General features: G+C 39.8%; 2 protein-coding genes and 1 long non-coding RNA gene across 5 annotated transcripts in view; 1 reads left to right on the forward strand and 2 right to left on the reverse strand.

The window, feature by feature from the left end:
• gnb1a (guanine nucleotide binding protein (G protein), beta polypeptide 1a) overlaps positions 1-3871 on the reverse strand; it is a 38452-nt gene extending 34581 nt beyond the window's left edge. Inside the window, exon 1 of one of the 2 annotated variants that reach the window (XM_012861935.3) lies at positions 3485-3870. The gene's annotated coding sequence lies outside the window, so the exon portion shown is untranslated. Of the gene's footprint in view, positions 1-3484 lie in introns of both variants that reach the window. The other variant, XM_036133251.1, reaches the window with a different exon arrangement.
• LOC118561307 lies at positions 1270-9145 on the forward strand. 2 transcript variants are annotated; one of them, XR_004929946.1, is made up of 3 exons: positions 1270-2268; positions 5892-6763; positions 9024-9145. It is a non-coding gene; the product is annotated as an uncharacterized LOC118561307 (long non-coding RNA). The 2 variants fall into 2 exon arrangements; XR_004929957.1 differs by having other exon boundaries at positions 9029-9145.
• A 2388-nt stretch (positions 9146-11533) lies between these two features.
• The window catches only part of cfap74 (cilia and flagella associated protein 74), a 66017-nt gene continuing 52451 nt past the window's right edge, over positions 11534-25099 (reverse strand). The window contains exons 24-36 of the mRNA XM_036142518.1: positions 22878-23078; positions 21038-21171; positions 20643-20777; positions 20214-20323; positions 19903-19958; positions 18764-18883; positions 18458-18613; positions 17281-17419; positions 16785-16939; positions 16465-16597; positions 14574-14701; positions 13220-13354; positions 11534-12227 (exon numbers count right to left, since the gene is read on the reverse strand). Coding sequence (XP_035998411.1) covers positions 12123-12227; positions 13220-13354; positions 14574-14701; positions 16465-16597; positions 16785-16939; positions 17281-17419; positions 18458-18613; positions 18764-18883; positions 19903-19958; positions 20214-20323; positions 20643-20777; positions 21038-21171; positions 22878-23078 — 1707 coding nt within the window. The 3' untranslated portion in view covers positions 11534-12122. The remainder of the gene's footprint in view (positions 12228-13219; positions 13355-14573; positions 14702-16464; positions 16598-16784; positions 16940-17280; positions 17420-18457; positions 18614-18763; positions 18884-19902; positions 19959-20213; positions 20324-20642; positions 20778-21037; positions 21172-22877; positions 23079-25099) is intronic.

A 25099-nucleotide genomic window follows, 5' to 3' on the forward strand; every position in this document is an offset into this window, starting at 1 on the left:
AGTTACATGGAGCATCGATACGCACTAAGCATTGATACTCACTAAATGCTGAATATTGAAGGTAAAATTCCTTTAATATACCTCAAATTAAGCTAAAACTCACATGGTGGTGCTTTAAGGAGATTTTGGAGGACATAACTTTACTTTAACTAGGACAGTATGGAAAGGATTGTTGAGTCGTGTCGGATGTGAGAGGCTTTAAAGGTTCTTCACAGGCACTTCTTCAATGCCACTTTACAGGCGTGAAAAGTTTTTTGATGAATTCCGGTTTGTAACCCAGCTTACTTATTAGCGCTCTGAAATAAAATGAAAACATGGCAAATGAGAGCCAGCTTTTAAATGACTATATGGGCACAACGCTTCCATTGATATGATTTCTAATTTCACAAAGCGCAAATATCCCACATGTACCACGTCTTTTTCATGCACAGCTGGTACTAAATAAAAGAAAAACAAAAACTATGTGAAATGACCAAATTCTGAATGAGAGAATGTATAGCTTCAGGATACGGAGACCATTGAGCGAAGAACCTGGTTGGAAATGGGCACAGATGCTTCAAAACCTACCGTAGGCACATTATGCAATTGTCAGACTGCATTTTATATATATATATATATATATATATATATATATATATATATATATATATATATATATATATATATATATATACTATGTTAACAAGAGAAAAAAAAAACTGAAAACAAAAAAAATCAGCACTATTACAGAGCAAAGCCACATAATCCTGATGGGTGAAAGTCAGAAACTAAGAATTTAATCCCCTTAACATCCTCCATCTGCAGATTAAAAATAAATAAACAAGCTTTGACAAGTCTCACTGTAATGTAAAAAAGGTTTTCTATTCTAGTTATAATCACATGGTCATAACCCTGTGACACTTATACCAAAAGGCATTCTTTTTTTCTTGTTAGGAATCCCTTAATGGAGCTGGGACTGACCAGATGCAATTAGCATTTGAACTGTAGGTTAGGTCAAACTAGCTAATTTGAACTAAACGGACCAAACGTTTAAAACAGCTTTTACACTTAAATGCTTTTGAAAAATCAACGTAAACATAAATACATACAACAATACAGCAAGCGGTACCATTCTGTGCTGAATGTGACAGTATAATTGCAATTTTGATATAAAGCCAGGGAGATATTAAATTTCATATAAACATCGGTTGAAAGGATGCCATTTTTAAATTTACATGCGAGTTAGAAGTAAGGAAAAAAATTATTTTCAACAAAAACAAAACGTATATGTATTTTCTGCACCGTTCAGTTTACCTAATATTCATAAAATAAATCAAATTCTGAAATAAATATAGTGAGACATTCTTATTCAGCCAAGATGTGCAACACCCTTCCTCCCCATGTTATCACATATCTGTGGTATGCATGATGGAACAATAAAGGGGAGAAAAAAAAATCACTAACAGAAAAAAATAATTACAAGCACATTTTGTACTTTTATCTAATAAAGAAAAATCAGACACATGTAGCACGCCAAGCTTGAATCCATCCGCTGCTCGGCAGCTGCCTCTCTCTGTCTGAAAAAAAAAAAAGCGCTGATGAAAAAGGCTTTGAACGCCATCTTGTTCATTGCAGCTGCCTGGGCCCTGAATACAGGAACCCATTCATTCGAGGAGGCGGAGGGAGGGAGGGGGCACGCTGGCAAAATGAATTCATCTTTGTGAACCAGTAAATGCGACCAGCTCTTTTTGGGGAACTAACCATTTCCTAAACAGCTAGTAATCCAATGAAGGCGGTGGTGGGGGGGGATTTGTTTGGATGGATCCGGTCACCGGTAAATAACTTGGCAAAAGCGTCAAAAGCTCGGTGCATTTTTTTCCCCCTCGGCGCTCAGCGTGGCTTCCTGTGACAACTCGATGCTAAGCCCGCTTTCGGCACACCTTAACTCCGAACCTAAACCCTTCGGTACCGTGTGTTCGTCCCGAATCCCCGGACACGTCCATGCCTCCACGCTACACCGTGGCGCCCATTCTCGGGGTTAGGTCTTAAAAAAAAAAGGCTACGGAGCTGCTGCGCGGCCCACCGGGGCATGATCGCCGGAGCCGCTAACAACCTGGCCCCGCAACAGACCCGTGATCGAGATAAACAGATTGTCCAAAATCCAATTAGACAATCTTGTTTTCGCGTCATTAAAAGAAGAAGTTCAGATTACGGTCGAATCGCGCCGCGGACGGAACTTAAAGCTGCACCCGAACAGGCAAAAAGTAAAATGGCTATCGTCTCCCACAGGTCAGAGCGGCGGCGGTTCTGATTTTATTTTATTTTATTTTTTTAAACCAAGATCTCTCGGAGCTGTGCACTGACACGCTCTGCATAAAAATGAAAGCGTCGGGTTAACTGGTTAATTCGTTTCCACGCAAACAGCGGGAGGACTGGGTGCGAACAGAAATCTGTGACATACAGTAGCCATGATCCACCACGGGTTTAGTTTCGATTCAATGGAGCAAATGCCGTGAGATCAACCGGTCCACCTGAATGTGTCCACGGCTGGGAAAGCGTGCCCCCCCCCTCCCCTTTACCAGGGAATATTTTCTTAAATGACCGATCATCTTCGATAAGGCTACAATCGTCGCCCTTTTTCGTCCTGCACACCCACCCGGATCAACAATCGGACCACACAAGCGTGTTTTCTGACCACTGCCGGCGACTTGCAATGGCCGGGAAACAGAATAGTGGGGGTGGCAGTGATACTGCTGGCGAAGTAGCCATTTTTAGACTTCCTTCGTTGTCAGTCCATGATGCTGTGAAAGCCCTATGCGAGTGAAAGTGAATCCAAACTCCTCTAGTGTTTGTTACAGTTATGCAATCCTCTGAATTAGCCAACCCCCCCCCCCCCCCTTTATCACCAGCGCTACCTGCAATATTCTGCGAGAACCCAAAGAGTTATTAGCTCATAAGATGGTATTCGCTGAGGATTTATTATATTTCCCCCCTTAAATCGAGAGCAAAAAAACTCTAAAATGCTGCCGATTAATTGTTATAATTGAAAATGTCTTAACAGCGGGGAATTGGGGAGTGTTTTTGCTAGATCCATTTCGGCTTAGCTGATTTAGCACAGCGGAGACAGCTAATAAGAGAGGGGAGATACCCGGACGTTGGAGGGGGGTGCTAAGCTAACCGAGCTGCCACACAAATCTTGGCAATGTCAACAAAACTCCCCCGGCCTTCCTTTCCGCCAGGCAGCCCCAGCCGATTAGCATCGGCGCTAAGGCAATTAGTTAAGTTTATCTTTCAGTGGACCCCCCCCCCCCCTCCCCCTCAGCCACAGTATTGCCATCAATAACTAGTCAGCGACGGGCTAATGGCAGCTAACTAAACGGAGGAGCACCAGAACCAAATTTAACCCTTTCTCGTTCATCTTCCCTGCGCGAAAAAAAAAAAGCTAGCCAACTGCAGTCAATGCATTTCCTGGAGCGCAAATATAACTATTAGTACATGTCCTTACCCGCTTTCAGTCGAAGGTATCCGTCGTTTGTATCACATTGACTGGAAACAGTTAAATGTTGTCTCTCCTCTCTCGGCCCAGGCGCTCAGATTTATCAAGTTTAGCCACCGAGGAGCGGCACTCCCCGAACCCAGTTTTTTTTAACCCACTGAAGGGGAGACACACCAGCACGGAGGCGCAGAGACGAGGCGGTTTTTCACCCAGACGGAGGAGTAAACGTGCCTTTTACTCGTCCCGGCGCTTCTTCGCTAATTCCAAACTTAAAGAAAATGTCCCTTCTCGTCTTTCCCAACCGTCGTCGACCCCTTCTGTTTCTTTCCTTCACGCCAGGATCTCAGTCGCTTCTTCCTCCGGCCATCAAACAGCAGAGATGGGCGCGGTAACCCTGCATTCAGCTGTGGGAAACCCCACGTTAACGGCAGCGTCACAACGCACGGCGAAGGGTCGGAGACCACTTCGACAGATCAGCAAATACTGCCATCTTCGGTAGCAAGAACACAGCTAAAAACTACTTACATTTACCTGCGAAAATCTTAAATCCGTCCTGTATAGGTGTTATGTTTACGAGTTTAAATAAAGCGAAAACAAGGTTAGGCAACAAACACACACGGAAGCAAGTTTCGACATTGGTTTTCAATCAACAAGTTCCACATTTTCAGTTTCTAAAAGGTAGTCTACATAGACTGAAAAACAAAAAAAGCACTTCATTATTTAACTAACCTGTCGTTAACTCTGCATAAAAGCAAAATAATTTTATAAAAAAAAAGAAGAAAAGAAAGAATTCCAAAATATAATCCATGCTGCATGAATGAAGAATGGTTGGAGTGAAAATAAAACTTATCTTGAGTGCTAAAGTTTTACCTCTCTGTTCTATTAAATTTTTAAAACAGGTGTAAAAAATAAAACAATTAAACCTAAATTTTCTTTTCTATATAACATTATTGGGATATATTTTCCTTTACAATTCAACTGAAAAACAAACAGTTCAGTCTGAGGAAAAAACAAAAATAACAATGCTGCAGTTACCTGGTTGCAAAAGCAGGCTATGCACTTCCTAATCTATTGCTTTGCCGAATCACCTTTTTTAATTCAATTACAGTATCCAATCTTCTTTGGGGGGAGTTAAAGAGTCAATATTTGCCCACTCCACCTTGCAGAAAGCAGACAAATGAAAAAACGTCCAAATATATGGATCTTTTGTCCATAACCCTCTTCAGGTGACCCGACAAATCTTCTGTCAGATTCAGTTTCGAACTCCAAAACCTATATTTTCCTCTCATTAAACAATCTCTTTGTTGATTTTGATGTGAGCCTGGGCTCACAGCGTTGCTGAAAAGTGTAAAGTCATGTTCAGCTTTCTAGCAGACATCTAGATGTTTTGGGTCTAAACTAAATGCTATTTAAATCTGACCATCATTTCATCCAACATGACAAAAAAAAGAAAAGAAGGAGATCTTATTTTGTCTGAAGAAAAGTAACCTCAGATGACGATACTGCCATCACCATGTTTTAGGATAGGCATCATGCTGCTTTGGTGATGTGCGTTGCTATTTTTGAGCCAGATTAACGTTTTGTAAACTTGTTTTCTTCATTACATATGGATAAAAAACGGGAGGCAGTTGTTACTCGTAGAACACAAGTACCAACCTTAAATTGCTCCTATTCCTTCAGTTATTATCAAGCTCTGGGCTGCTTACTCGGCCTTTCTGTGTCTTGTCTTTTGTTTTAGGAGAACTATGGATGGTTTACTTTTTTTTTAACAGGTTTAAATATCAAGCTGCACCATAGCAAACTAAATTCCTAAAATTTTATTATGGCTTTTGGTGTTCGTTTGCCATTCCAAAATTATAAGTGGCTCCCATCTGGCAAAGACCATACAAAACTTTCCTGGAGGCGCCTCTGATTTTGCTTTACACTATTTGGAAGGTTGTTGTGAGTGTTAACACAGTAATGCACTCAATGGCCCTATCAGATCCTTTTTTGATCAATATGTTTTTGAATCAGAGACGGTAAGGACACATTTGACACCAGAAACTTACCGAACGCAGTGCGTGACAAGAAGTTGTTTTTTTGCTATGCGATATGAAAATGCCAGTACGCTGAACTGCTACCTCTGAAGCGACAGCGCTGTTTCATTTGAAATTCAAAGCAGACGGGACAGTTTTTCACCACATTACAGGCTGTCAGGCCGGAAGAGCCTTTCAGGGAGTTAGGCAAATAAAGTACAGAGTTAGAATTATTTATGAAAATACAGCACCACTGATTTATTTTGTTTTGAACGACGTTTGTTATTCCCTGCTCTTAGGATAAGCTTTTATTTCAACATGCATGGCTGTGAATTGTATTTTCCTAATATTACCTGTGTCATTATATTCTGCAGACTAATATCTCTGTGCTTTTGTTTAAGGTATCACCGGGGGATTCATGTCCTGTGGGTGGACCACCTCTGAAATACAGAGAGGACTTAATCATCATCGCCGGTCCTCCAGGCAGCGTGCTCAGAGGAGGAGTTAATGCTCAGTGGGTTAAGGCGTTACTTGGAGACGTGGAACACTTTGTGGTCCTCCGAGGCAACGGAGTGTGCTTTGGGTTCGGTCCGATGGGGGACGAATGCTGCAGCAGCAGCAGCAGCAGCAGCAGCAGCAGCCTTGGTTCATAAGAAGAATGTTGCAGTATGTTACTGCTAACTCTGACTTCATCCACTCATGCCTTTAACATTACTATGGTGATGACAGTAAATCAAATAATGAAAAAGGCAAAAATGATATGCCATATAATAAAATAATATGTTGCGTATTTGGCACGCTCCTATTTTTGGCGGAAACGTGGGCTTTCCTCATATATAAACCATCAAAACCTTCTCAAGCCACATCTAAGCACACCTCCAAGAAGAATAAGTGAGCACTAGAGAGATTAGCAGATGCAAAGGAAATAAAACCCTCAACCGAAAAGGTACTTCTTGCGGGTGATGCTGTTTCTAATTATAGACGTGGTGCAACATAGCCAGATTTGAAGATCACAAAATACTAAAACCAACAGTTAAAGAAATGTCGAAGAGAGACAGGGCGATGTTTTGAGCGTGGCTTTCTGCTGGGACTCGCCCGCCCAGGTTAATGCTGCTAAGGTTTAGTTGTCCCTGGATACACCCCCCCTTGCCTGTTTGCATACATGTGTTGTGAAGGTTCCTTAGCAGTGCTTTAAAAACCCCCAGGAGGGACACCCATTTCTTCTGGATCCAGACCGATGACGTGGGAGCAAAAACTCCTTCCACATCTTCATGTGAGTGGATCAAACATTACATTTATCCCTAATTCAGTTGCTTTACTGACAGTGTTTGGACTGTGTTACTATGACCATCCTCATCAGGTAAAACAGACTGTTGTCATTGGTAATGGACAATAAGAACTTGATAAACTGACATTAACGCAAAATATTTCCTAACCTTGTTGCACATGATTCAATTCTGGAGAACCTCTTACATCTTCAGGAAAGTCGACATTCATTAAGACAGCAAGGAACGTTTTTGAACATTGTCACACGTTTTCATTTATCCGTGTTTTTAGACGTTTCTCTTCCCATTCGGATTGACAGAGATGCTTAAATATCCTATTTAGTCTGAGTGTGGAGTGTAAGTAGCACTATCTTAACGTATTAGTAAGAGATCAGGGGAGAAATCAGATTAAAAAAAAGAGGCAAAACAGCAACACAAATATCGTCTCATATAATCTAATAGATTTTATGAAACGAGTGACATTACACGAGGCTAAGCTCTTAATGACCTTGCTTTTTATAGGCAGGTTAGGATACAGTAATCTGATTTATTATAATCTCCTACAATCTCTGATAAATGCTTACTGCACGTATCTCAGACAGAGGTCGGCTCCTATTGGTCCATTACAAGGCATTAGTGACATCTGCTGTTCAGATAGATGTGCAGGGCTTAAACTAAACTAAACAACTTTAACAGGCTTTGCTAGTTTGAAAGTGAGGATTTGTTATACATATAATGTATGATTCTGGGAAATTCAAGGTTGAGGTTTCTGCCTGGTCAACTGGAGACTTTATAACCCTGGAGAAAAATACGAAAAGCACATCCGTGTCACAGTATATGGAGCGACTACTATCCTTATATTCGCTAAGAACATTTATTCAGCGACAGAAATCTATCTTATTTTTCACATAAAATTGTATTAAAGTGCGTTTCCAGACGATCGGCTGAAGTGGTTGTTAGAATGCCGCAGTAATTCAACAGACCTCCAAAGGCAATGGATAAGAGAATGGATAAGAGAAGAAAGCCATGGTTGACAGAAAACTAGAGTAGGTGCTGTTTTTCACAAGTCATAGGGGACACAGTCAGTAAAATGGTTTTGCATGTATGACGCATTTCTACCGCCACCCAGGAACTAGTTAACATACAGGACATTATTTTGAGATTATGGGATGGGATAAATGGAGTGCAGTCCTGCACAAAGCACGTAACTTGGTCTTCCCATTCCCAGCAGCAAGCAAGGGATGTCTACTCAACCCACGGAGCGGAGGGCCCACCTCCCCATTGACTGCACATGCTGAAAACATTAGAAAATGTGTTAATGGTGCATGAGTCAGATAAGTAATATATCTCTAATCAGCCTCTCCTGGATGAAAACCTGTTACAGGCCGCAAAAGACTTGAGACTGTAGTGCAGGTTCACCTTCTAGCAGGACGACGGCGCTAAAAATACAGACAGAGCTACAGTGAGACAGATTCATGTGTTAGAATTAATGGCTCAAGTCCTAATCCTAATTAAAAAAACTGTGAGAAAAAGTTAAAAAGCAAACAAAAACAACAGGAAAGTCAATGTTCTAGTGTCTATAATTGCTATTTCGTTTTACGGGCCTGTGTTGAACTGTGACATTTCAATTTTAAGTTAATGTTTCTTAAAAAGTAACCGCTTAAAATATGAAAGAAGTGGAAATATTTACCACTTATTGCTTGTATTAAACCAATGTTATGGATCTGGAACACAAGATACAGTAATCTTTAGCGTCATTACTCCATCAAGAAGCAACATCTTATTGTTGTGTCCATTTGGATTTCTGTATTGTTTTTGTGAAAAAAAAAAAAACATGGAAACCCTTTCATTAACAGCTTCCGCTGCATTAGGTAGAGCGCTCTCAATGAATTACCGCCCTACATTGCAAAGGTGTATGCAAAAGACTTTCAAAATATTGTCACGGTGACTCGATTGACACAAGGAGCTATTCATTGTTTCAAATTACGCTCTGAACACATTGGGGGCGTCACGCTGAAGTGCAATAAGAAATATAAATATCACTAATTATACCATGAAATGCTTAAAGTGTACATGTTTTAAACAAGATCAAAATATTAGCTTAGCATTCTTTATACCCTCAAGGGAACTGGAAGTACAATTCTCACCAGAACAGCCGATCCCGTGAGAAGTCCTTCTAATGATGGGGTTGTGTGGATAGATCTCAAGATATTTTTCAAACACAACAATTGATCTTTGCTCGTCCGTTCTGAACTATTTTTCTGTCAGAAAAGGTGTGACGACACAACCGTGGTAGAACCACTAAAGCAGGGCAGAGGATGAGCAACTCCAGGAGTCACAGCGTTCAGGAGCATCAGCTCTCCTGAATCGAACAGGTTCGAAAAAGGATGGATGGAGTAGCTATAATAAATGGACCTCTGTATAACATTTGATATATATTATGTATTTTAAAAACTAGTTTAAGATACCTCAGTTATTTTATACAAACTGTTTGGAGTAGCAATAATTGTGGCACCAGTCTAAATATATGCACTCGATTGAAAAGTGGATTTTTATAAACTTAAAATCTATAAAGTTGGAGTTTATTCTAAAGGGACGTTCACACTGAACGAGAACAAGACTAATTTGTCGCCTGCTATTGGTCAATTGACATTTCACCTCTCTGTGTCGTAAACAATCTGCGCTGGCAACGCAGCCATATTCCACCTAGCTAGCTTCACAGTGTCATTTAAAAGGAGGCACACATGTCCGCTTGGCCCTGTTCATCTTCTGTTCAACTTGCCGTAGCAGAAATGGATTTCCAGAGCAAATCACGTTGCTGTGTGTAATGTGGAAAGCCGAACAACGGCATCAGCGCCCCTGGGCCCACCATATCCTCCAGAGAGGCATCCGTTCTGGATGACGGTCTCTACCAGCGGTACTAACGTCTTTCCAGCATGAGGAGCTGCTGACCTACGTCGGGGGCCACATCACCCTCCGCGACATGAATTCCAGGCGTCTCCTGTCAGTAAGGCTATCATTGCTCAATAGAGATATAGCCTAATTGTACTCTCTAAATAACACATAAAAAACATTTTGCGTGCCTAAATAAATGGAGGAGAAGCACCCTGGACCCAGAAACAGCTTCTTCGCAAAGCTGTAAGGGCAATCGCCCCCTGCTGACAAGATTGCATCTGTTATATATCATAATAATACTACTAGGAATGCATATTTGCACATTAACTTATCAGGATTTGTTTCATTGCACAGTACTGTATATGAACAACACAGTAAATCACATTGTTCAAAAAGGAATGACTTTTGGAACTTGGTACGAGTCTTAGCAGACTTTAAAGACTATTTTGCATGCTTGAGCTTGGGGGGTGAAAACTCTTTGTCTTGTGTCTACCTTTGTGTGCATCCTGAGCCCGTGTCTCAGGATGCACACATGACGCGACTTCACAGAAAAGTTCGGATCGGCTTCAGCGTAAATGTAGGAACTTTCATGCAGAATGTGAACAGAGCGAGTGATTTACACGTTATCCCTATGTAAAGGAGCATTCAGCAGCGAATTAATGGTCCACATTAATAATTAAATAACATTAAATAACGTATTTCGCGCAATGCGAACGGCATAAATTGGGTGAATAGAGCAAAGCAAAATTTCACTCGAGTTCAACAATCTGAACTTTTCTGTCGCATCAAGATGCTCCCCGTTCATTTATTTCAGCAAAAAAACTGTTTTTAATGTGTTACATATTTAGACAGTACAATTAGGCTATATTTCTATTGAGCAATGATGGATTTACTGACAGAAAACGCCTGTAGTTCGTGTCCTGGAAAGAGATCTGACTCCCGACAATTAACCAAAAGCGGGCAATTAGCGCGAATAATTCGTCTTATTTGCGTTTATTGTGAACGTACCATAAGACTCCTTATGCATTTGTACAAAGGGATTCATTAGTTGTGGAAGGGACTGTTTATGAGATTTGAAAATGTAGCCTCCATACTCTATGCTTGTGTACATTCAGGCACGTTTGAGGAGGTCCACTAGAAAGCAAACAAAGAAAGTGTGAATGAATGTTTAAAAGTTGCCTGAAGCTGCTAACACAACCCCTGATGGTTTAGCGTAGTCTTGTGTTGCTCATGTGTCTGCATAGATCCCCCCCCCCCAAAGTGTCTATTCATGCATGTAATATCAAAACAGTTTCTTCTTAATATAATATTTCTGTATATATTTGATGCACCTCGTTCTACTTGACTCCTTCTCCCTATGACTACTGATTACTGAGCCGATGTGACATGTGAATTTCTCCAGTGTGAGATCAATAAAGCCCATCTTATCTTATCTTATATAAAACTATGGTTTTACACGCCATGCACTTATGGCGAGAAACAAACTGAAAGCTAAAATATTTGGTATGCCGAATGTGAACTTGAATAAACTTTAAGTTCAAATGTTGGAAACATGGTGATGCTTTTAGATTTATGGTACTCATGGCATACCATTTTTTTTTTCATGAATTAAATTTGAAATCACTGCAAATCCAAATCTAATTGGTGATATTTAGAATAAAACAATGCCTGCACTCCTTCAGATGAAATACATCTGCTCATTCTGAAGTACCCCTCCCCAACCTAAGTGGCTGCGTTGGCGCAAGACCAGCACTGTACCTTCTACTGTAGTTATCGGCTCCCTCTAGTGGTGAAAAGCAGCTCTACATGGACATGCTGCAGATCACTAAACAAAAGAAAAGTTTTTTTCATTCTTATCGTTAATTTTTTCATCAGGGATTGGGTTGAGCAAATTGTGCAGATGCTTTGCCTGTCTGCTGTCAATCTTTTATTTTGTCAACTATTATTCTGCTGGGAAATCATTCACATATTTCCAGCCAGTCACTCGTCACTCAGATTGTTTCCCTTTGCAGATGTTTAAATTGTATGAACAAGGCTTTATCGCGTTATAATATTGTACTTGCTTCTGCTTTTTAACGTTGGTGACTTTCAAACTAAAGCAGCACTGTTGACAGTGTACGCCAAGTTCTCTTTTCTGAAAACATTGCTCAGTTATTAAAAGTTCAGGTTGAATAGAACATCAGTTTTGTGACCAAACCAGCAAATTCTAATGGTGCTTCTCTTTCTCTGAAAATCACAAGTAGATACATTTGTGCATCATCGTTTATTTAAATGCTCCAATGAGGTAAAATTTTTGCAATCATGAATAAAGACACAAACAGCAAGAAAAAAAAAGTAACTGGTTGAAAGTTAAAGTCACTCCAATTCTTTTTTAGGTGCTATAAAGCTGAGTTAATAAAGGTTGAGTGGACAGTTTTAGAACACGTTTTTTTCCAGACTTCCCAACTGATCAGCATCCATGTCTTGTGTTGTTCACTCAGCAGCGGAGGAGACAAAACCCACCAAGGTCACTTTGTAAATGCTGATCTCATCGCTCTTCACAGTGAGGTGGGCACACGCCTGGACCACCTGAAAGGGCTGAAACAACAAACAGATACATACTGAATAAATTCAAGAAACATTGATCCAGAATTGAAACATCCTATGGGGGCCACGTGTAGGTCTGATTTGATTCGCTCAAAATAATCCTCGATTATACTTCTGCTGTTCAGACACGGCTGATCACCAGGTTTATTGTGCTGATACTTATGAGGAGAAAAGGATTGAAGGAAAATAAACCTTTCAAGCGTAAAATTCAACATCTAAACATGTTTTATTAACCCACCTTAGTGTCTGAACTCTAAAGTCTTGGTCATTACAAAGATGTTCAGTCTAATAATTTACACTACTGGCCAGAAATATTGATTATAGTTTTCTTTTTGCACGTTGATGCTTGTCCGGGAGCGCGGGTGTCTTTTCAATAAACCCCTTAAATCCTGAGCGCATGGCGGCAGTTTAAGCCGCCGCTATGAATCGTTCCTGGTCTGCTGAACCTTTTCAGATGTCTTGGTTGGTGCTTTTACAGCAATCCAAAGAATTTGCTTGGAGTTTTCTTCGAACATTTCCTGAAAGTGTTTTTTCAGTAATTTCAAGTACCGAGAAAATCTTTCCACTCACCAGTTTATTCAAAAAGATGCAAGTCGCACAACCATTACATTTTAGTAATCGAGTGTTTATGTAATAATTAGGGGGAAAAAAAGTCTCTTCTTGATGAATTTGAAAGTTGTTTTTTTTTAAGTATCTTGAAAATAAAACTAACTTCTATGTTTCACAGAAGCCATGGACCATCACTGGGGACTGGTTGGTAGCACTTCAATTTTAAGCTGGACAAACGAGGTACAAGTGGAAATAAAAATCCTCTACATTTAGTGTGGATCATAAATTTATGTTAAACAATATATGAAAGAATTTACCGTCTGCTAATGAAGCTCATAGATTTTTTGTTGTTGTGAATATTAATGTATCTCTCTCCTTGTTTAAACTGTTTTGTCTTGTTCATACCAGTACATACATTTTTTTCTGTACCTCACCTTGTGTCCACTTTGTGGTGTCCATGTGATGGAGACAGGACGTCTGTGTCCTGCCTCCACGCTGCCTTTAACAGGTTCCAGCTGAAAGCCCTGCTGCTGCAGAGTTGCTACATTATCCCAATAAAACTCACCGCTCTGGAGAAACACAGAAAATGCAATTTTTTTAGGACAGAGGTGTCCAAACCGTTCATCCTCTGTGCCAAAACTTTCTAATCAAAAGACACGCATGGATTAAAAATATGATGAAAAAATTAAATAAAATAACGACAAAAATTACCCAAAAAACTACCTACTCCACAAGATGTGAGCATGCACTATTTTAAGTAAATGCAGAGCGTAAATTCCTGGATTTTTGCAGATGCCTGCCCCCTCTGGTGACAAGTTGAAATGCAACATGCATAGGAGAAGAGGAAAATTATCTGCCTCTGTTACTGCACAGGTCTTTTGTTTAGAGTCGTAATATCTTCTGAGATAAGAAAGCTATAAATATTGAAGTTAGCCCGTTTTCTCTCGCTAATACATCAATTACGCCGAAGACTAAACAAAGTGGTCAGGTGAACGAGAATGTTCAGCCTGTCACAACCACGCACACAACCAGAGGATTTGGCCCGAATCACTGTCTCATGAACTTGACTAGTCCAGCCTTAAGTTATTAGAGAAAAATTCATTTTACACGTCAGGCAATTTTAAGGGCATTTGTGGGAAAGAAAATAAACTATATGTAACAATATGTAACTTTAAAACACGCACTGTGCACCTTTAAATAAAATAGTGAGATATTCTGTAGGAAAAGTATGTGTAAATTCTTGTAGATCTAAAATAAAAAAAAAAGGCTTTACATATTCACCTCATTAAAAGATCCAGAGATCATCCAGTGTGCAAATTATTTTGTTCATGATTGTAAAAACTGAAAACATACTTGTATATTTCCAGCAATAAGAACAGTATCTGGATTGGTCTTTCGTTGAAAACACTTGCTGTATTTAGTCCATTTCAATAAATGAATTCAAAGCAGATTTTGGTGAACCAAAGTCTGCATTTTAGTAAAAAGTCATTGGATAGATGTGGTCCAATTTACTCTGAAATTAAAGACAATGTAAAAAAGTGTGGTGATTAAAAATCAAATACTTTGTGTTGTGGCTAAGTTTGTCAATGATAGGAAGATCTGAACTTGTCTGTAATGTGATGTCATCAGCTGGTGGAACAAATCATTCTTGAATTGCATTTGGGGGCCATGCAGAATCAGTCCAGGGGCCACACAGAATCAGGCCACACTTTAGACATTTATCACTGTACTGAATGTTTTTCCCTTATTTCCAATAAAACACAACGACTGGAAGTATTCTCCAGCTACCTTCTTGCTGGTGTGTGGGGAGCGGATGCAGCCCACCTGCAGCTCCCTGACAGCTGGCCCGATGACACCTGCTCTGCAGCTGGCTCGCAAAGTAACCAGAACCGGGATGCTTGGCTTTTCCTCCGCCTCTGTTAGTGACAGTAGGTTTACAACCCATTCAGCTACAAATTAAAGTATATCATATCTCTCTTTAAACACACATAGTTTGCATAGTTCATATACTGTAACTTGCAAAAGCATTTATACCCCTTGAACCTTTCAACATTTTGCCACATCAACGTTCATGCATCTGACTATTTCACGTGACGGAACAACACAAGGTAGTGAATAATGACCGGCTCTGCTGTTTCTGCTGCAGAACAGTATTGCCCCGGTTTTATGCTGTCACCGTGTTTCGGCGTGGGAGTGGTGTCTTCAGGGTGATGTGTGCACTTTTAGCTCTCTGCAACACATAATGTTTAGCATGCATGCTAACAAATTACACTTTGTGCTCCATTCACTAGAGCAGGGGTGTCAAACTCATTTTGGTTGAGGGGCCGCATACAGCGTAATCTGATCTCAAGAGGGCCACACGAGTAAACTCATTGTAAGATTAAATAGAACTAATAAATGTGGACTTGTTGTTGATTTTTATATTAAGTTAATTTCACTTTTACACAATATATTATGAATAACCTCAGCGTTTTTAAGAAAAGTATGTGCAATTTCAACAATACTTTTACTCAGTTAAACATTTACTTGTGCATTATGCATAATCACAGGGATTATACAATGTTGAAAAACATTTATTCACATTTTTTGGAACTTAAAAACACTGTCCTACATGACAAAATACATCAAACAGATAAAAATTAAGAAATTATTTGAATTTTGCTAATTAAAACACAGCGCCCCTCGTGGACAATATAGGAACTGCATATTTTCAATTAAACAAAGTACATGTTTTTTTCAATAATTGTTTTATCATTCTCTTCCTTTTATCTTGTCCACTTGTGAAAGTCAAATCTGATGAGCTCTTTGTGGCATCTTATTGCCACATTGCCAGACAGGACACTGGAAAAAAAAAAAAAAAAAAAATTTTTTTTTTTTTTTTTTTTTAAATAATGATAATGCATTTAGCCCCAGGGCCGGAATAAATTGTTCGGCGGGCCGGATCCGGCCCGCGGGCCGTATGTTTGACACCCCTGCACTAGAGCATCTTCTTCCAGATGTTTGTTCTGTCCCCTACGCCGCTTGTGCAAACCGTACTTCTAGTGGCTTTCTTTCAGTAGATATTTTTATAAGATCAAATCTGTTTTTTCCATTTAGATGGACTGCCATGCCTTGGTAGACCTGACGTTGTGGCCCACGCCTTCCATTTTTTGGACCACAGACTGAACGATGAGATTGGTAGAATATTTACCAATTAGGTGACTCCTGATGCCAACTGAGTGTGCTGGATTTTATTTAGAGGTATCAAAGTAAATGTGGTCTCAGTAGAAATTCAGGATAGTCTATTCTCATGTTTATCGGTGAAAAAGCTTAAAAACATATATAATCTCCTCCTATTTATCAGTTGTGCTATACATTGTGTTGGTCACACAAACTCCTAATAAAATCTCACTAAGGTTTGCAGTTGTAGAGGGCCAAAACATGAAAAAGTTCAAGGGATACTAACACTTTTGCAAGGCCCTCTAAGATGTCACAGTCGGTACTTTCTGCTTCCTATTACTGGCATAGATGACTTCATGGACTGGGCCTACTATACCCTTTTTTTATTGATTAATCCTAGGCTGTTTCTGGCAGATAGAAATCACATTTCTAACATTTGCTTATGAATTTCCACTTTAAGAAAATGTAACTTTCATCAGACCATATTAAGTGACCCTCAAAGAGAGACACGGACTTATACCTGTGAGCTGAGGATGAGGGGTGATGAGGGAGGGGAGAAGAGATTCAATGGGTACTGTTAAAGGATCCCCTCCACACAGATACATGTTATGTGAAGAAGCTGCTCCCTTCAGATTCATCACACAGACCTTACTCTGTAAAGGAGAACAGGCACATGGTTAAAGTAGCAATATCGTGACGATCGGAGAATAGTGAGGATATTTGAAATATGATTTTTATCATCAGAGAAATAGGAAGGTTTTTTAAGGTCAGCCTGAGAACAGATCTAGTTTAAAGACCTGTGTTTGTACGTCTGCGAATGTGTTGAGCAGTTCTGCTGACCTTATTCATAAGCTCTATTGTGAGTTTGTCAGAGTAGCAGAGAGACGGGTGGTCGGGTTGAAAAGAGATGGAGATGTCTTGTGTCTGACCAGGAGCAATGCTGCCCTCTACTGGCGTTGCACTGAAGACGCTTAGCCCACTGTGGTTCTGGGTTCCTGTTCAGGACAGAGAGATTTCAGTGGCTTCTATCATTATCATGTCATCACCAGAAAATGAGCACAACAGACGGCACTGTGAGGTCCGAGACTCAAACATGGCTTCAACATCGCTCAAGTTTGAATGACAACTTAATTTAAACCCTAAATCCTCTACCGGTTAATTAGAAACATTCAAATACACAAACTTATTTTATTTCTTACTCACTGGAAGGTTTATGCATACATTCTCCACATAAAGGTATCTGACATTGTAATAATGGGCATAATGATAAAAGGAGGGACTGGTCTTTACTCCTGAAAATGTAACTCTTAAAGTTTTCAGGTTTTTCAGCTCTTACCCACGGCTGGGTGCGTCTGAGAGCCTCTGTAGCCATCCAGCAGCAAGGCTATCCTGTCGGCTCCATGCTGAGGGCTGCTGAGTGACTGACTGGCCAGCAACACTCTGTAAACCACTGGCACCACCGAGCTGTTCGCCAACTGTAGGGGCGAAACACAGCTGGAGACTAACAGCTGCAAAGACTGAAAACCACCACATTGGCAAATTTTAACTAATTTATTAGTTGTTTTTTCTTGAAATATTCAGCTACTCTCAATCAGGGATTTGTCGGCTGCCATATTGTTGGTTAGCAACGCTGCTCCTGTCTTAGTCTTAAGGCCATCTCAACCAATAGAAGAAACTTGGTTCTTTGATTTTGTCTTTTTTCTCCTCTTGATTTGTTAGATATGTTGTTTACCCCAGTCACACATAATAATATCACATATACTTCCCAACTTTCACAATCACTGGATATAAACACTTAATGTTCTTGAGTTTGTGTCTGCACGTGTCATTTAGAGTGGGTGCAGTTTTTTTGTGCTTATTGCCCCCTCCTGTGCATTTTGCACTGGGAGAGGTTGGGCGTGGTTGTTTCCCCTCTGTGTTGTTTAAGTTGAGGGGAAAAAAAACATTTTTGAGTAAAAAGCCCACAACTCTATTCTAAACTGATTTAACATTGACCACAACGCTGGTGCGTCGGAATCCTTGAAAAAACTTGAGGTAATAAATTTGCTTTACCTCGCTTACCATGGATCCCATTTCCCTGGCTTATGAAGATCAACACACATCTGTCTTGCCTGAATGTTACGTTCCCTTGTCTGTCCTTTATATAATAGTGGCTACGACAGAATACTGACTCAGTTACATTTACAGAAATTGTTATGGGTACGACTGATTGTGGCACCAAATCAATTAAAGAAAATCTATTTTTATGTTTCTATTGGAACTATTTTTTCCTCACTGAATAAAAGTACTTAAATTCAAATCTGCATTTTTCTACATTTCATGGGGAGATATTATTACTACTATGCATTTGGATTTGTTCATTTTAGGTTTTTTTTGCACATTTTTACCATTTGCACAGTGTTATGTGTACATTGAAGAAAATTAACCCTGCTAAAACAAAAACTCTTCAGAGCTAAAACGTTGTGACGCGTATTTGAGTACTTCTTCTTGTCCCACTGTCACTGACGACTCACCTGCACCTGTTGAGAGACGCTGTCCTTCTCCAGCACGTAGCCAAAGTCGAGGAGATCTCCAGTGGGAGATGAAGTGACAACAGGAAGCACCCCCTCCCCCCGAAGAGTGATTTCCAAAACCATTTTCCAGGTTTGCACCTCGAGTGTTTCACAGCACTGTGGAAAATACAAGGCAGCGTGGGTAATGTAAATTATTAATGAGCTGATAATGATCCACAGATTTACAATTTTTAAATCAAGTACCTAAATTTAATTACAGCAAGAAAACAACTAAGTGCTAAATACATTTTTAAAATGTTAACTAACCTTTTTTTCTGAGGTCGGACTGAAAGCTAGAATCAGAGTGTGTGTTTCTCCAGGACTTAGGCCTCTCATAGCGTTGAGCAGAGAAAAGGGACCATGTATGTCCAGCAATGATGACCTCAGCTTGCAATTGGTCAAAGTCAAATTAGAGATAAATAAACAGGACATTTTTTTAAAATCATTTGTGGTAGCCACAGAAATTCAAGGATATATTTTTGTATCACGTTTGAATTATGGACAACAAAGTGTCTTGTGTAAAGAGAACAAGGCATGATCTGTGTTGTTGTCTCTGACATATGTAGATCAGCCATAACATTACGACCACCGGCCAAATGTTCAGGAGGTCCTGTTAATTGCTCTTATGAATTATGAAGATGGTACAGAACATTTCTTTGGGCTTCATCTTAAAAGATTCAAAATAAAGAGTGCTAAATTGTGTGGGCAAAAAAAAAAAAAAATGTGTGCGATAAGTGGCAGAGTAGCGGATGAGCCACAAAGATTTCGTCTGCAATGGAAAAGACGTGCAAAACCAACTCCTCACCAATCAATGTCTGCGGGTCTTTTGCTTTGCTTGGGTGTCAGTGAGCAGGTTTTCACAGCCAAACATCAAGTTTAAAGAAGCAGAGCAGCAACCACTTTATCTGCCAGTGGAACTACTATACGGGCTGATAAATATGAGTTTCATCACATTTTTACCACAGACCGCCTTAACTATTGGAGTTTCATAACGTTAGTAAGGAGTAAATAGTACAGACTAATGGGACAGGTGACAGATGTGATGTTTTAAACATGGCCGTATGGAGCAGCCAGTTTTCACCCCTGATCAGCGAAAGTTGTTTTACTCTGCTTCAGATTTTAAAAGTTTACATGTTCCAGGAAAACATTTACCTGGAAAGAAGGTGTCCTTTCACTTTAAATAATGTACAGTTCATTCTCTTAAACAGTTTTCTTAAGAGGCACATAAGTGACTGAAGTGTTAAGAGACTGACTGCAAAGCACGAAGCAAAAGTTAAACGATATTAAGCACTATCGGAACTATCCCCCCCCCCCCCCCCCCCCAATATAAACCATTTTTACTTACAAGCATAATACATTTAAAAAAAATCTGACTTTAAAAACCTCATTTTGTGGAGGAAGGATACATCCAAAGTGTCCTTGGAAATGTTCTGAACTGTAAACCTTTTAATCACTTTGTGTCCTATAAATGAAGCCAAAGAACAAAAGACAGTAAAACACATCGCAGAGAACAAGTACAGGGAAACAGCAGCCGTCCGTCGTCTGTACCCAATTATCCTGGCAGGGTACAGCGGGGTGACGGCAGGGGTTGATGGGGAGTGGGTGGGGGGGCTGGGTTGTAGTTTGGGGCTACTGCCAACATCCACCAGTCATTTGGTGAGAGGCAGAGCACACACATAAAGAGCCATATTTCTCAAAAGATCAAAATATATCTCACCCACGAGAACCTGGTGGAAGTCTAAAATGTCAGTGCCATTGTTGGACGTCACCAGCAGAGGGGGCTGTTCAGCAGGACATTCCAGCTTCAGGTAGAGCGTGTTTATGGGGCTGAGGAGAGTAACACAGGCATGGAATAAGGGCCATGATAAATGAGAAGCGTTGTTCTAAAACAGAAATTGTTTCTTAGATACATTTCTTTTTTTCCCTTCTTTTTTTATGTTAGATATATTTATTTTGGCTAATAAGTTGTCTGGAAGAAATCAAAGTAACTTTTATGAGGAAACAAGAGAGCTGAATATGAATGACTTAATGAAATCAAACAGATCATTTGCAGAAAGAAAATATCTTCCCCCCCCCCCCTCCAAAGCCCCTTTTCACTCACTGATTTACAAACTGTCTGCTCTATGAAAGCTTAGAGACTTATTACCTCCATGCCGGCTGGACCTGTCTGTCTGTCTCTGTAGGGTCTCCGTCTGACACAAAGCAGGAAACCGTGTACTCTCTGTAGCGCCGGGTAAAGGAGCGCAGCAAAGAGGCCCTGGCCTCCTCATACAGCTCAGGCCTTCAAACAGAAACCACTATTATAAAAATGAAAAAAGCTTTCTCACCCAAAATAACATATTTCAGTGTTCACTGGGTCGCAGGTTTAGACAAGATATAAGTTCTTAGCCGGTCTCGTTAACTTTCCAACATAAAAAGACCTTCAGAGGAGACACGGAAGTTTCTTCCCAAAACAATAGTTCACTTTTGTCGTAGTAGTCTCTATATGTGGCTACTGAATATTAATCGTTGTTTAATGAATCTTTCAGGAAGCAAACTCACCCTGGTATTACATCGACTGGATCAGGTGATTTGGTCAGACTGTCTGTGTTTGGCTCTTCAGACACCTTGCTGTTCTTTGCATTCCCAGATGGCCTCTTCCCTTTGTTGCCTTCAGCAGAGATGGCTCTTTCCATCTTGGATCACGCGACAAAGGTGTAAGGGAAGCAGAAAGGTTATGCTGACGTGATGGAGAGACAGTTCAGGGGAGGTGCCCTCCAACTATGTCTTGGTTTTGTTCAATAAAATCCTCCACAACAGAAACAGCAAACAACAGACAGCTCCTGCAGGTCGTACAAACCCATTGATGTGCCCCTCATTACTCACAACCCACCAACAGAGATCAACCAACAATGAATAAATCATCACTGGATGGAGATGATTAAGGAGAACAGCAGCAAAGGAGATGTGAGAACGAGAACAACATCGATGCGTAAAGGTGGAACCCAATCAAAAGGGAGTTGAAGCTGGGTATGACTTCAGGCCAGGGTAGAAGAACACAGTGTGTGTGTGTGTGTGTGTGTGTGTGTGTGTGTGTGTGTGTGTGTGTGTGTGTGTGTGTGTGTGTGTGTGTGTGTGTGTGTGTGTGTGTGTGTGTGTGTGGGCGGGGAGAGTATGATATAAACAGTTTTTCTGAGAACTCCTGCTTTATGCATAATGCAAGCAGTAAGGATTAAAGAGATGATGGTGAGCATTCTGCAAAAATAATACAAAACAATTGTTGTCAGTGAATGATTGACCTTTTCTCCCAGAAAACAAACCAGAACAAGCTAAAGTTGTTCCACATTCCTTTAACTACTGAGGGAGATATATATATATATATATATATATATATATATATACATATATATATACATATATATATATATATATATATACATATATATATATATATATATATATATATATATATATATATATATATATATATATATATATATATATATGTGTGTGTGTGTGTGTTTTTATATTTCAGTTAGTGTTCAGCTTATGCATCGCTTATTTCTTTTCATCTACATGTTCATTTTCAGTTGTTTTTCTCTTTATGTTGGAGTTTATTTTGTTCAGATTAGTGCAGCAGAGCCCGACTTTGGGACAGTCACAAGTTTTACCAAGTTTTACCCAACCAGCAACAGTTCTGGTTGGGTAAATTTCGGTTCTACAGGGAACAACCTCAACCTTCTGTTCAGTCTCTCCAATGAGTTGCCACTGCCTTGACTATTTCAGATTCATTACAGAATATACAAATCCTGGCAGTATATGAGCATCGAGCAACTTTGGTGCGAATGACCACCTAACAGCCGGAGGCAGAAATCTCTGTACGTCTACAGGTTACGGTTCTGCGTGGTTCTCCAGCTGCTCTCGGGAGAACACGAGGAGCTAATCCCTCAAGTTACGGCAAACCATCTTCTCTCCTTTCTGTCATTATCTGGTCAACAGCGGAATGTATCGTTCTCACCTTGAGGCAAACAGAATAGCATCTACGACTTTGCACACGTCTGGACCTAATCGCAGTATTTCATAACACGCTCACAGATGCTATTTGCTCCATGCCTTTCCATTTCATCCTGCCTCTTTCTTCGCAAACACACCAGCTAAACATTCAGTCTTTGTTCAGCTGGTCGGCGTTTGTGTGTTTTCCCAAACAGCATCGCCCCCTCTAAAAGCTGTACCCAAACTTTGTTTCTGTAACAGTATTAAAATCACCCTTCACTCATAAAAAGCTCTGCATAAACAGCAGAATGATGTTAAAAGCAGCATGCTGCTGGACAAGTGCTCATGATTTACATCTGTGCAGGTAGCAGAAGGTAACCGGAGGGGGTTGGTGGGTGTGCAGTTGTACCTCCTGTTCAGCGAGTGCGTTTTGCTCCGACTCCTTCCTGCAGATCAACTGGGTGTGACGTAGCTGCCGTAAGGCCTCTTCTTCGATCTCGTGCTCTAAAAGTCCGGGTCTGAACGTCACCTGAACTACGCATCTCTGGAACATAGGAGATGGAGGCACGATGAGATTTGAGCTGTGTTTGGGACGGGTGAAAAACTTCGGCTTGATGAATGTTTTCATCTAGATGAGAGTTTATTACTCTCATCTAGACTTATTATATATATATATATATATATATATATATATATATATATATATATATATATATATATATATATATATATATATATATATATAAAGTACTTGTCTCTGAAAACGTGGCTTTGAGAAGTATGGTCCTCATGGGTTTTTGTCTGTAATGAAAATATTTTAAATCCTCTACTTGTTATAGTACATCACACTGCTGCCACTGTGTTCATAACATTCAGAAACCAAAAAAAAAAGAAAAAAAGGGGGCAATAACAGATTGTTAAGTCCAGTAACGTTTTTTTTTTGTCACATTACAAACACAAACTTGCATTTTATTGGATTTTATGTTGTAGACCAACAAGAAATATGGTAACGTGAGGGGGAAGGGAAATTATACATTGTTTTTGAACTTTTTTTACAAACAGAAATAAGCAATATTTGCCGTACATTTGTAATCAGCCTCAGGATTTTAGAACCACCGTTCGCTACTATTCCAATCTTTTGGGCATTTCTCCTCCATCTTTGCTGATCTGGAGACATATTGCTCATTCTTCTTTCCAAAAATAACTCCAGCTTGGTTAGACTGACTGGGGGGCATCTGCAAACATCAGTTTTCCAGTTTTTTTTTTTTTTTTTTGGGAGGGTCATCCTAAAACATACATATACGTAGTTTTTGTTTCCCACCACACATACCACTGAACCTTTCAGGCGACATGACGTTAAAAACAGCATGCTGAATTGGAAAGTTAGAGTTGAGCATAGCAGCTTCTTCCACGTGCTTGTTGTGTACCTCACATCGTTACCATTTCTGTTACTTTCTACATTGTAGATACACAGTAAAGACATCAAATCTATGAAGCAAAAGTAGACAGACGTATGTCAAAAATCAACAATTGTGAAATAACTCACAATATTTTTAATGTTTTAGATTCTTCAAAATATCCCCCTCTGTGTTTTGACTACCACTTTGCACACTTTTGACCTTCTCTCAGGTAGTTCCCAGAAATGGGGAAAAAAAATTAAGGCAACCCATTGAATAACAGGGTGCGTCCAAACTTTGTACTGTTCATGCAGCTCTTGACACTCGAAACCAGACTTTCTTTGTGCCATTCTTCTAAATAAAGGCCAAAATTGGGGAGTGCACAACAATTAATAGTCCTGTTCAGATTCTCCCAAACTTTCTCACTGACTGGTTTGTTGTGTTTCTTGGTCTTATGATGCAAGCCACGGTATTTTTTGTTGGTCTATTAAAAAATTTTAATAAAATGAATTGAGGATAGTGATTAAAACATGACAAAATGAGTAACAGTTTAGAGGGGAATTAATTATTTTGAAAGGTAATGTAAAAACAAAAACTAAAAACAAAGATTTACTTTTTCTTTTGAGTCTGGAAAAAGATTTCTTCTCTTAACATATACAAAATAGAAGCTCATCATCCAAATTGAAAACATTCAGAAAGGTAGTCCAGAGTAACTAATTGTGCTTCACTGTCACCAAGTCACCAACAGAGTGCACCAACTGACTGCAGAAACATCCAGCTGACGACTTTCACATTTTAATGCTGCAAAACTGTTTTTAACTGATCTGTGGCAAGATTCGCCTTTTTGATCACCGTCCATAGGCTGAAAATTATAACAAATTAAAATACAGTTCCTTGAAGGTTTGGTTGTCTTAGTGCGTAAAATGAGAGGTGATGTTACAATGATGTTAGTATGTCCATCTGAGGAGCCTTTAGAATGACTAACTAGGAGCTGCCTTATTTTCCTGCATTTTTCAGCAGCTGTATCAAACACAATCACAAGAAACCGAGCTTTAACAAAAAAAAAGTAGAGACCAGTTTCCCTGAATGCTAAATAATAATAATAAAAAAAATCAACGTGCACGTTGCACTTAAATAAGACTGTGTTGCACCTTCTCAAAGTGCAACACAGTCACAGTACCTGCTTTGTCAGATGGAGACCCTAGAGAGAAAAATCACACACACAAGTTAAAAA

Source organism: Fundulus heteroclitus, chromosome 1 (assembly GCF_011125445.2).
Source record: "Fundulus heteroclitus isolate FHET01 chromosome 1, MU-UCD_Fhet_4.1, whole genome shotgun sequence".
Lineage (NCBI taxonomy): Eukaryota > Metazoa > Chordata > Actinopteri > Cyprinodontiformes > Fundulidae > Fundulus > Fundulus heteroclitus.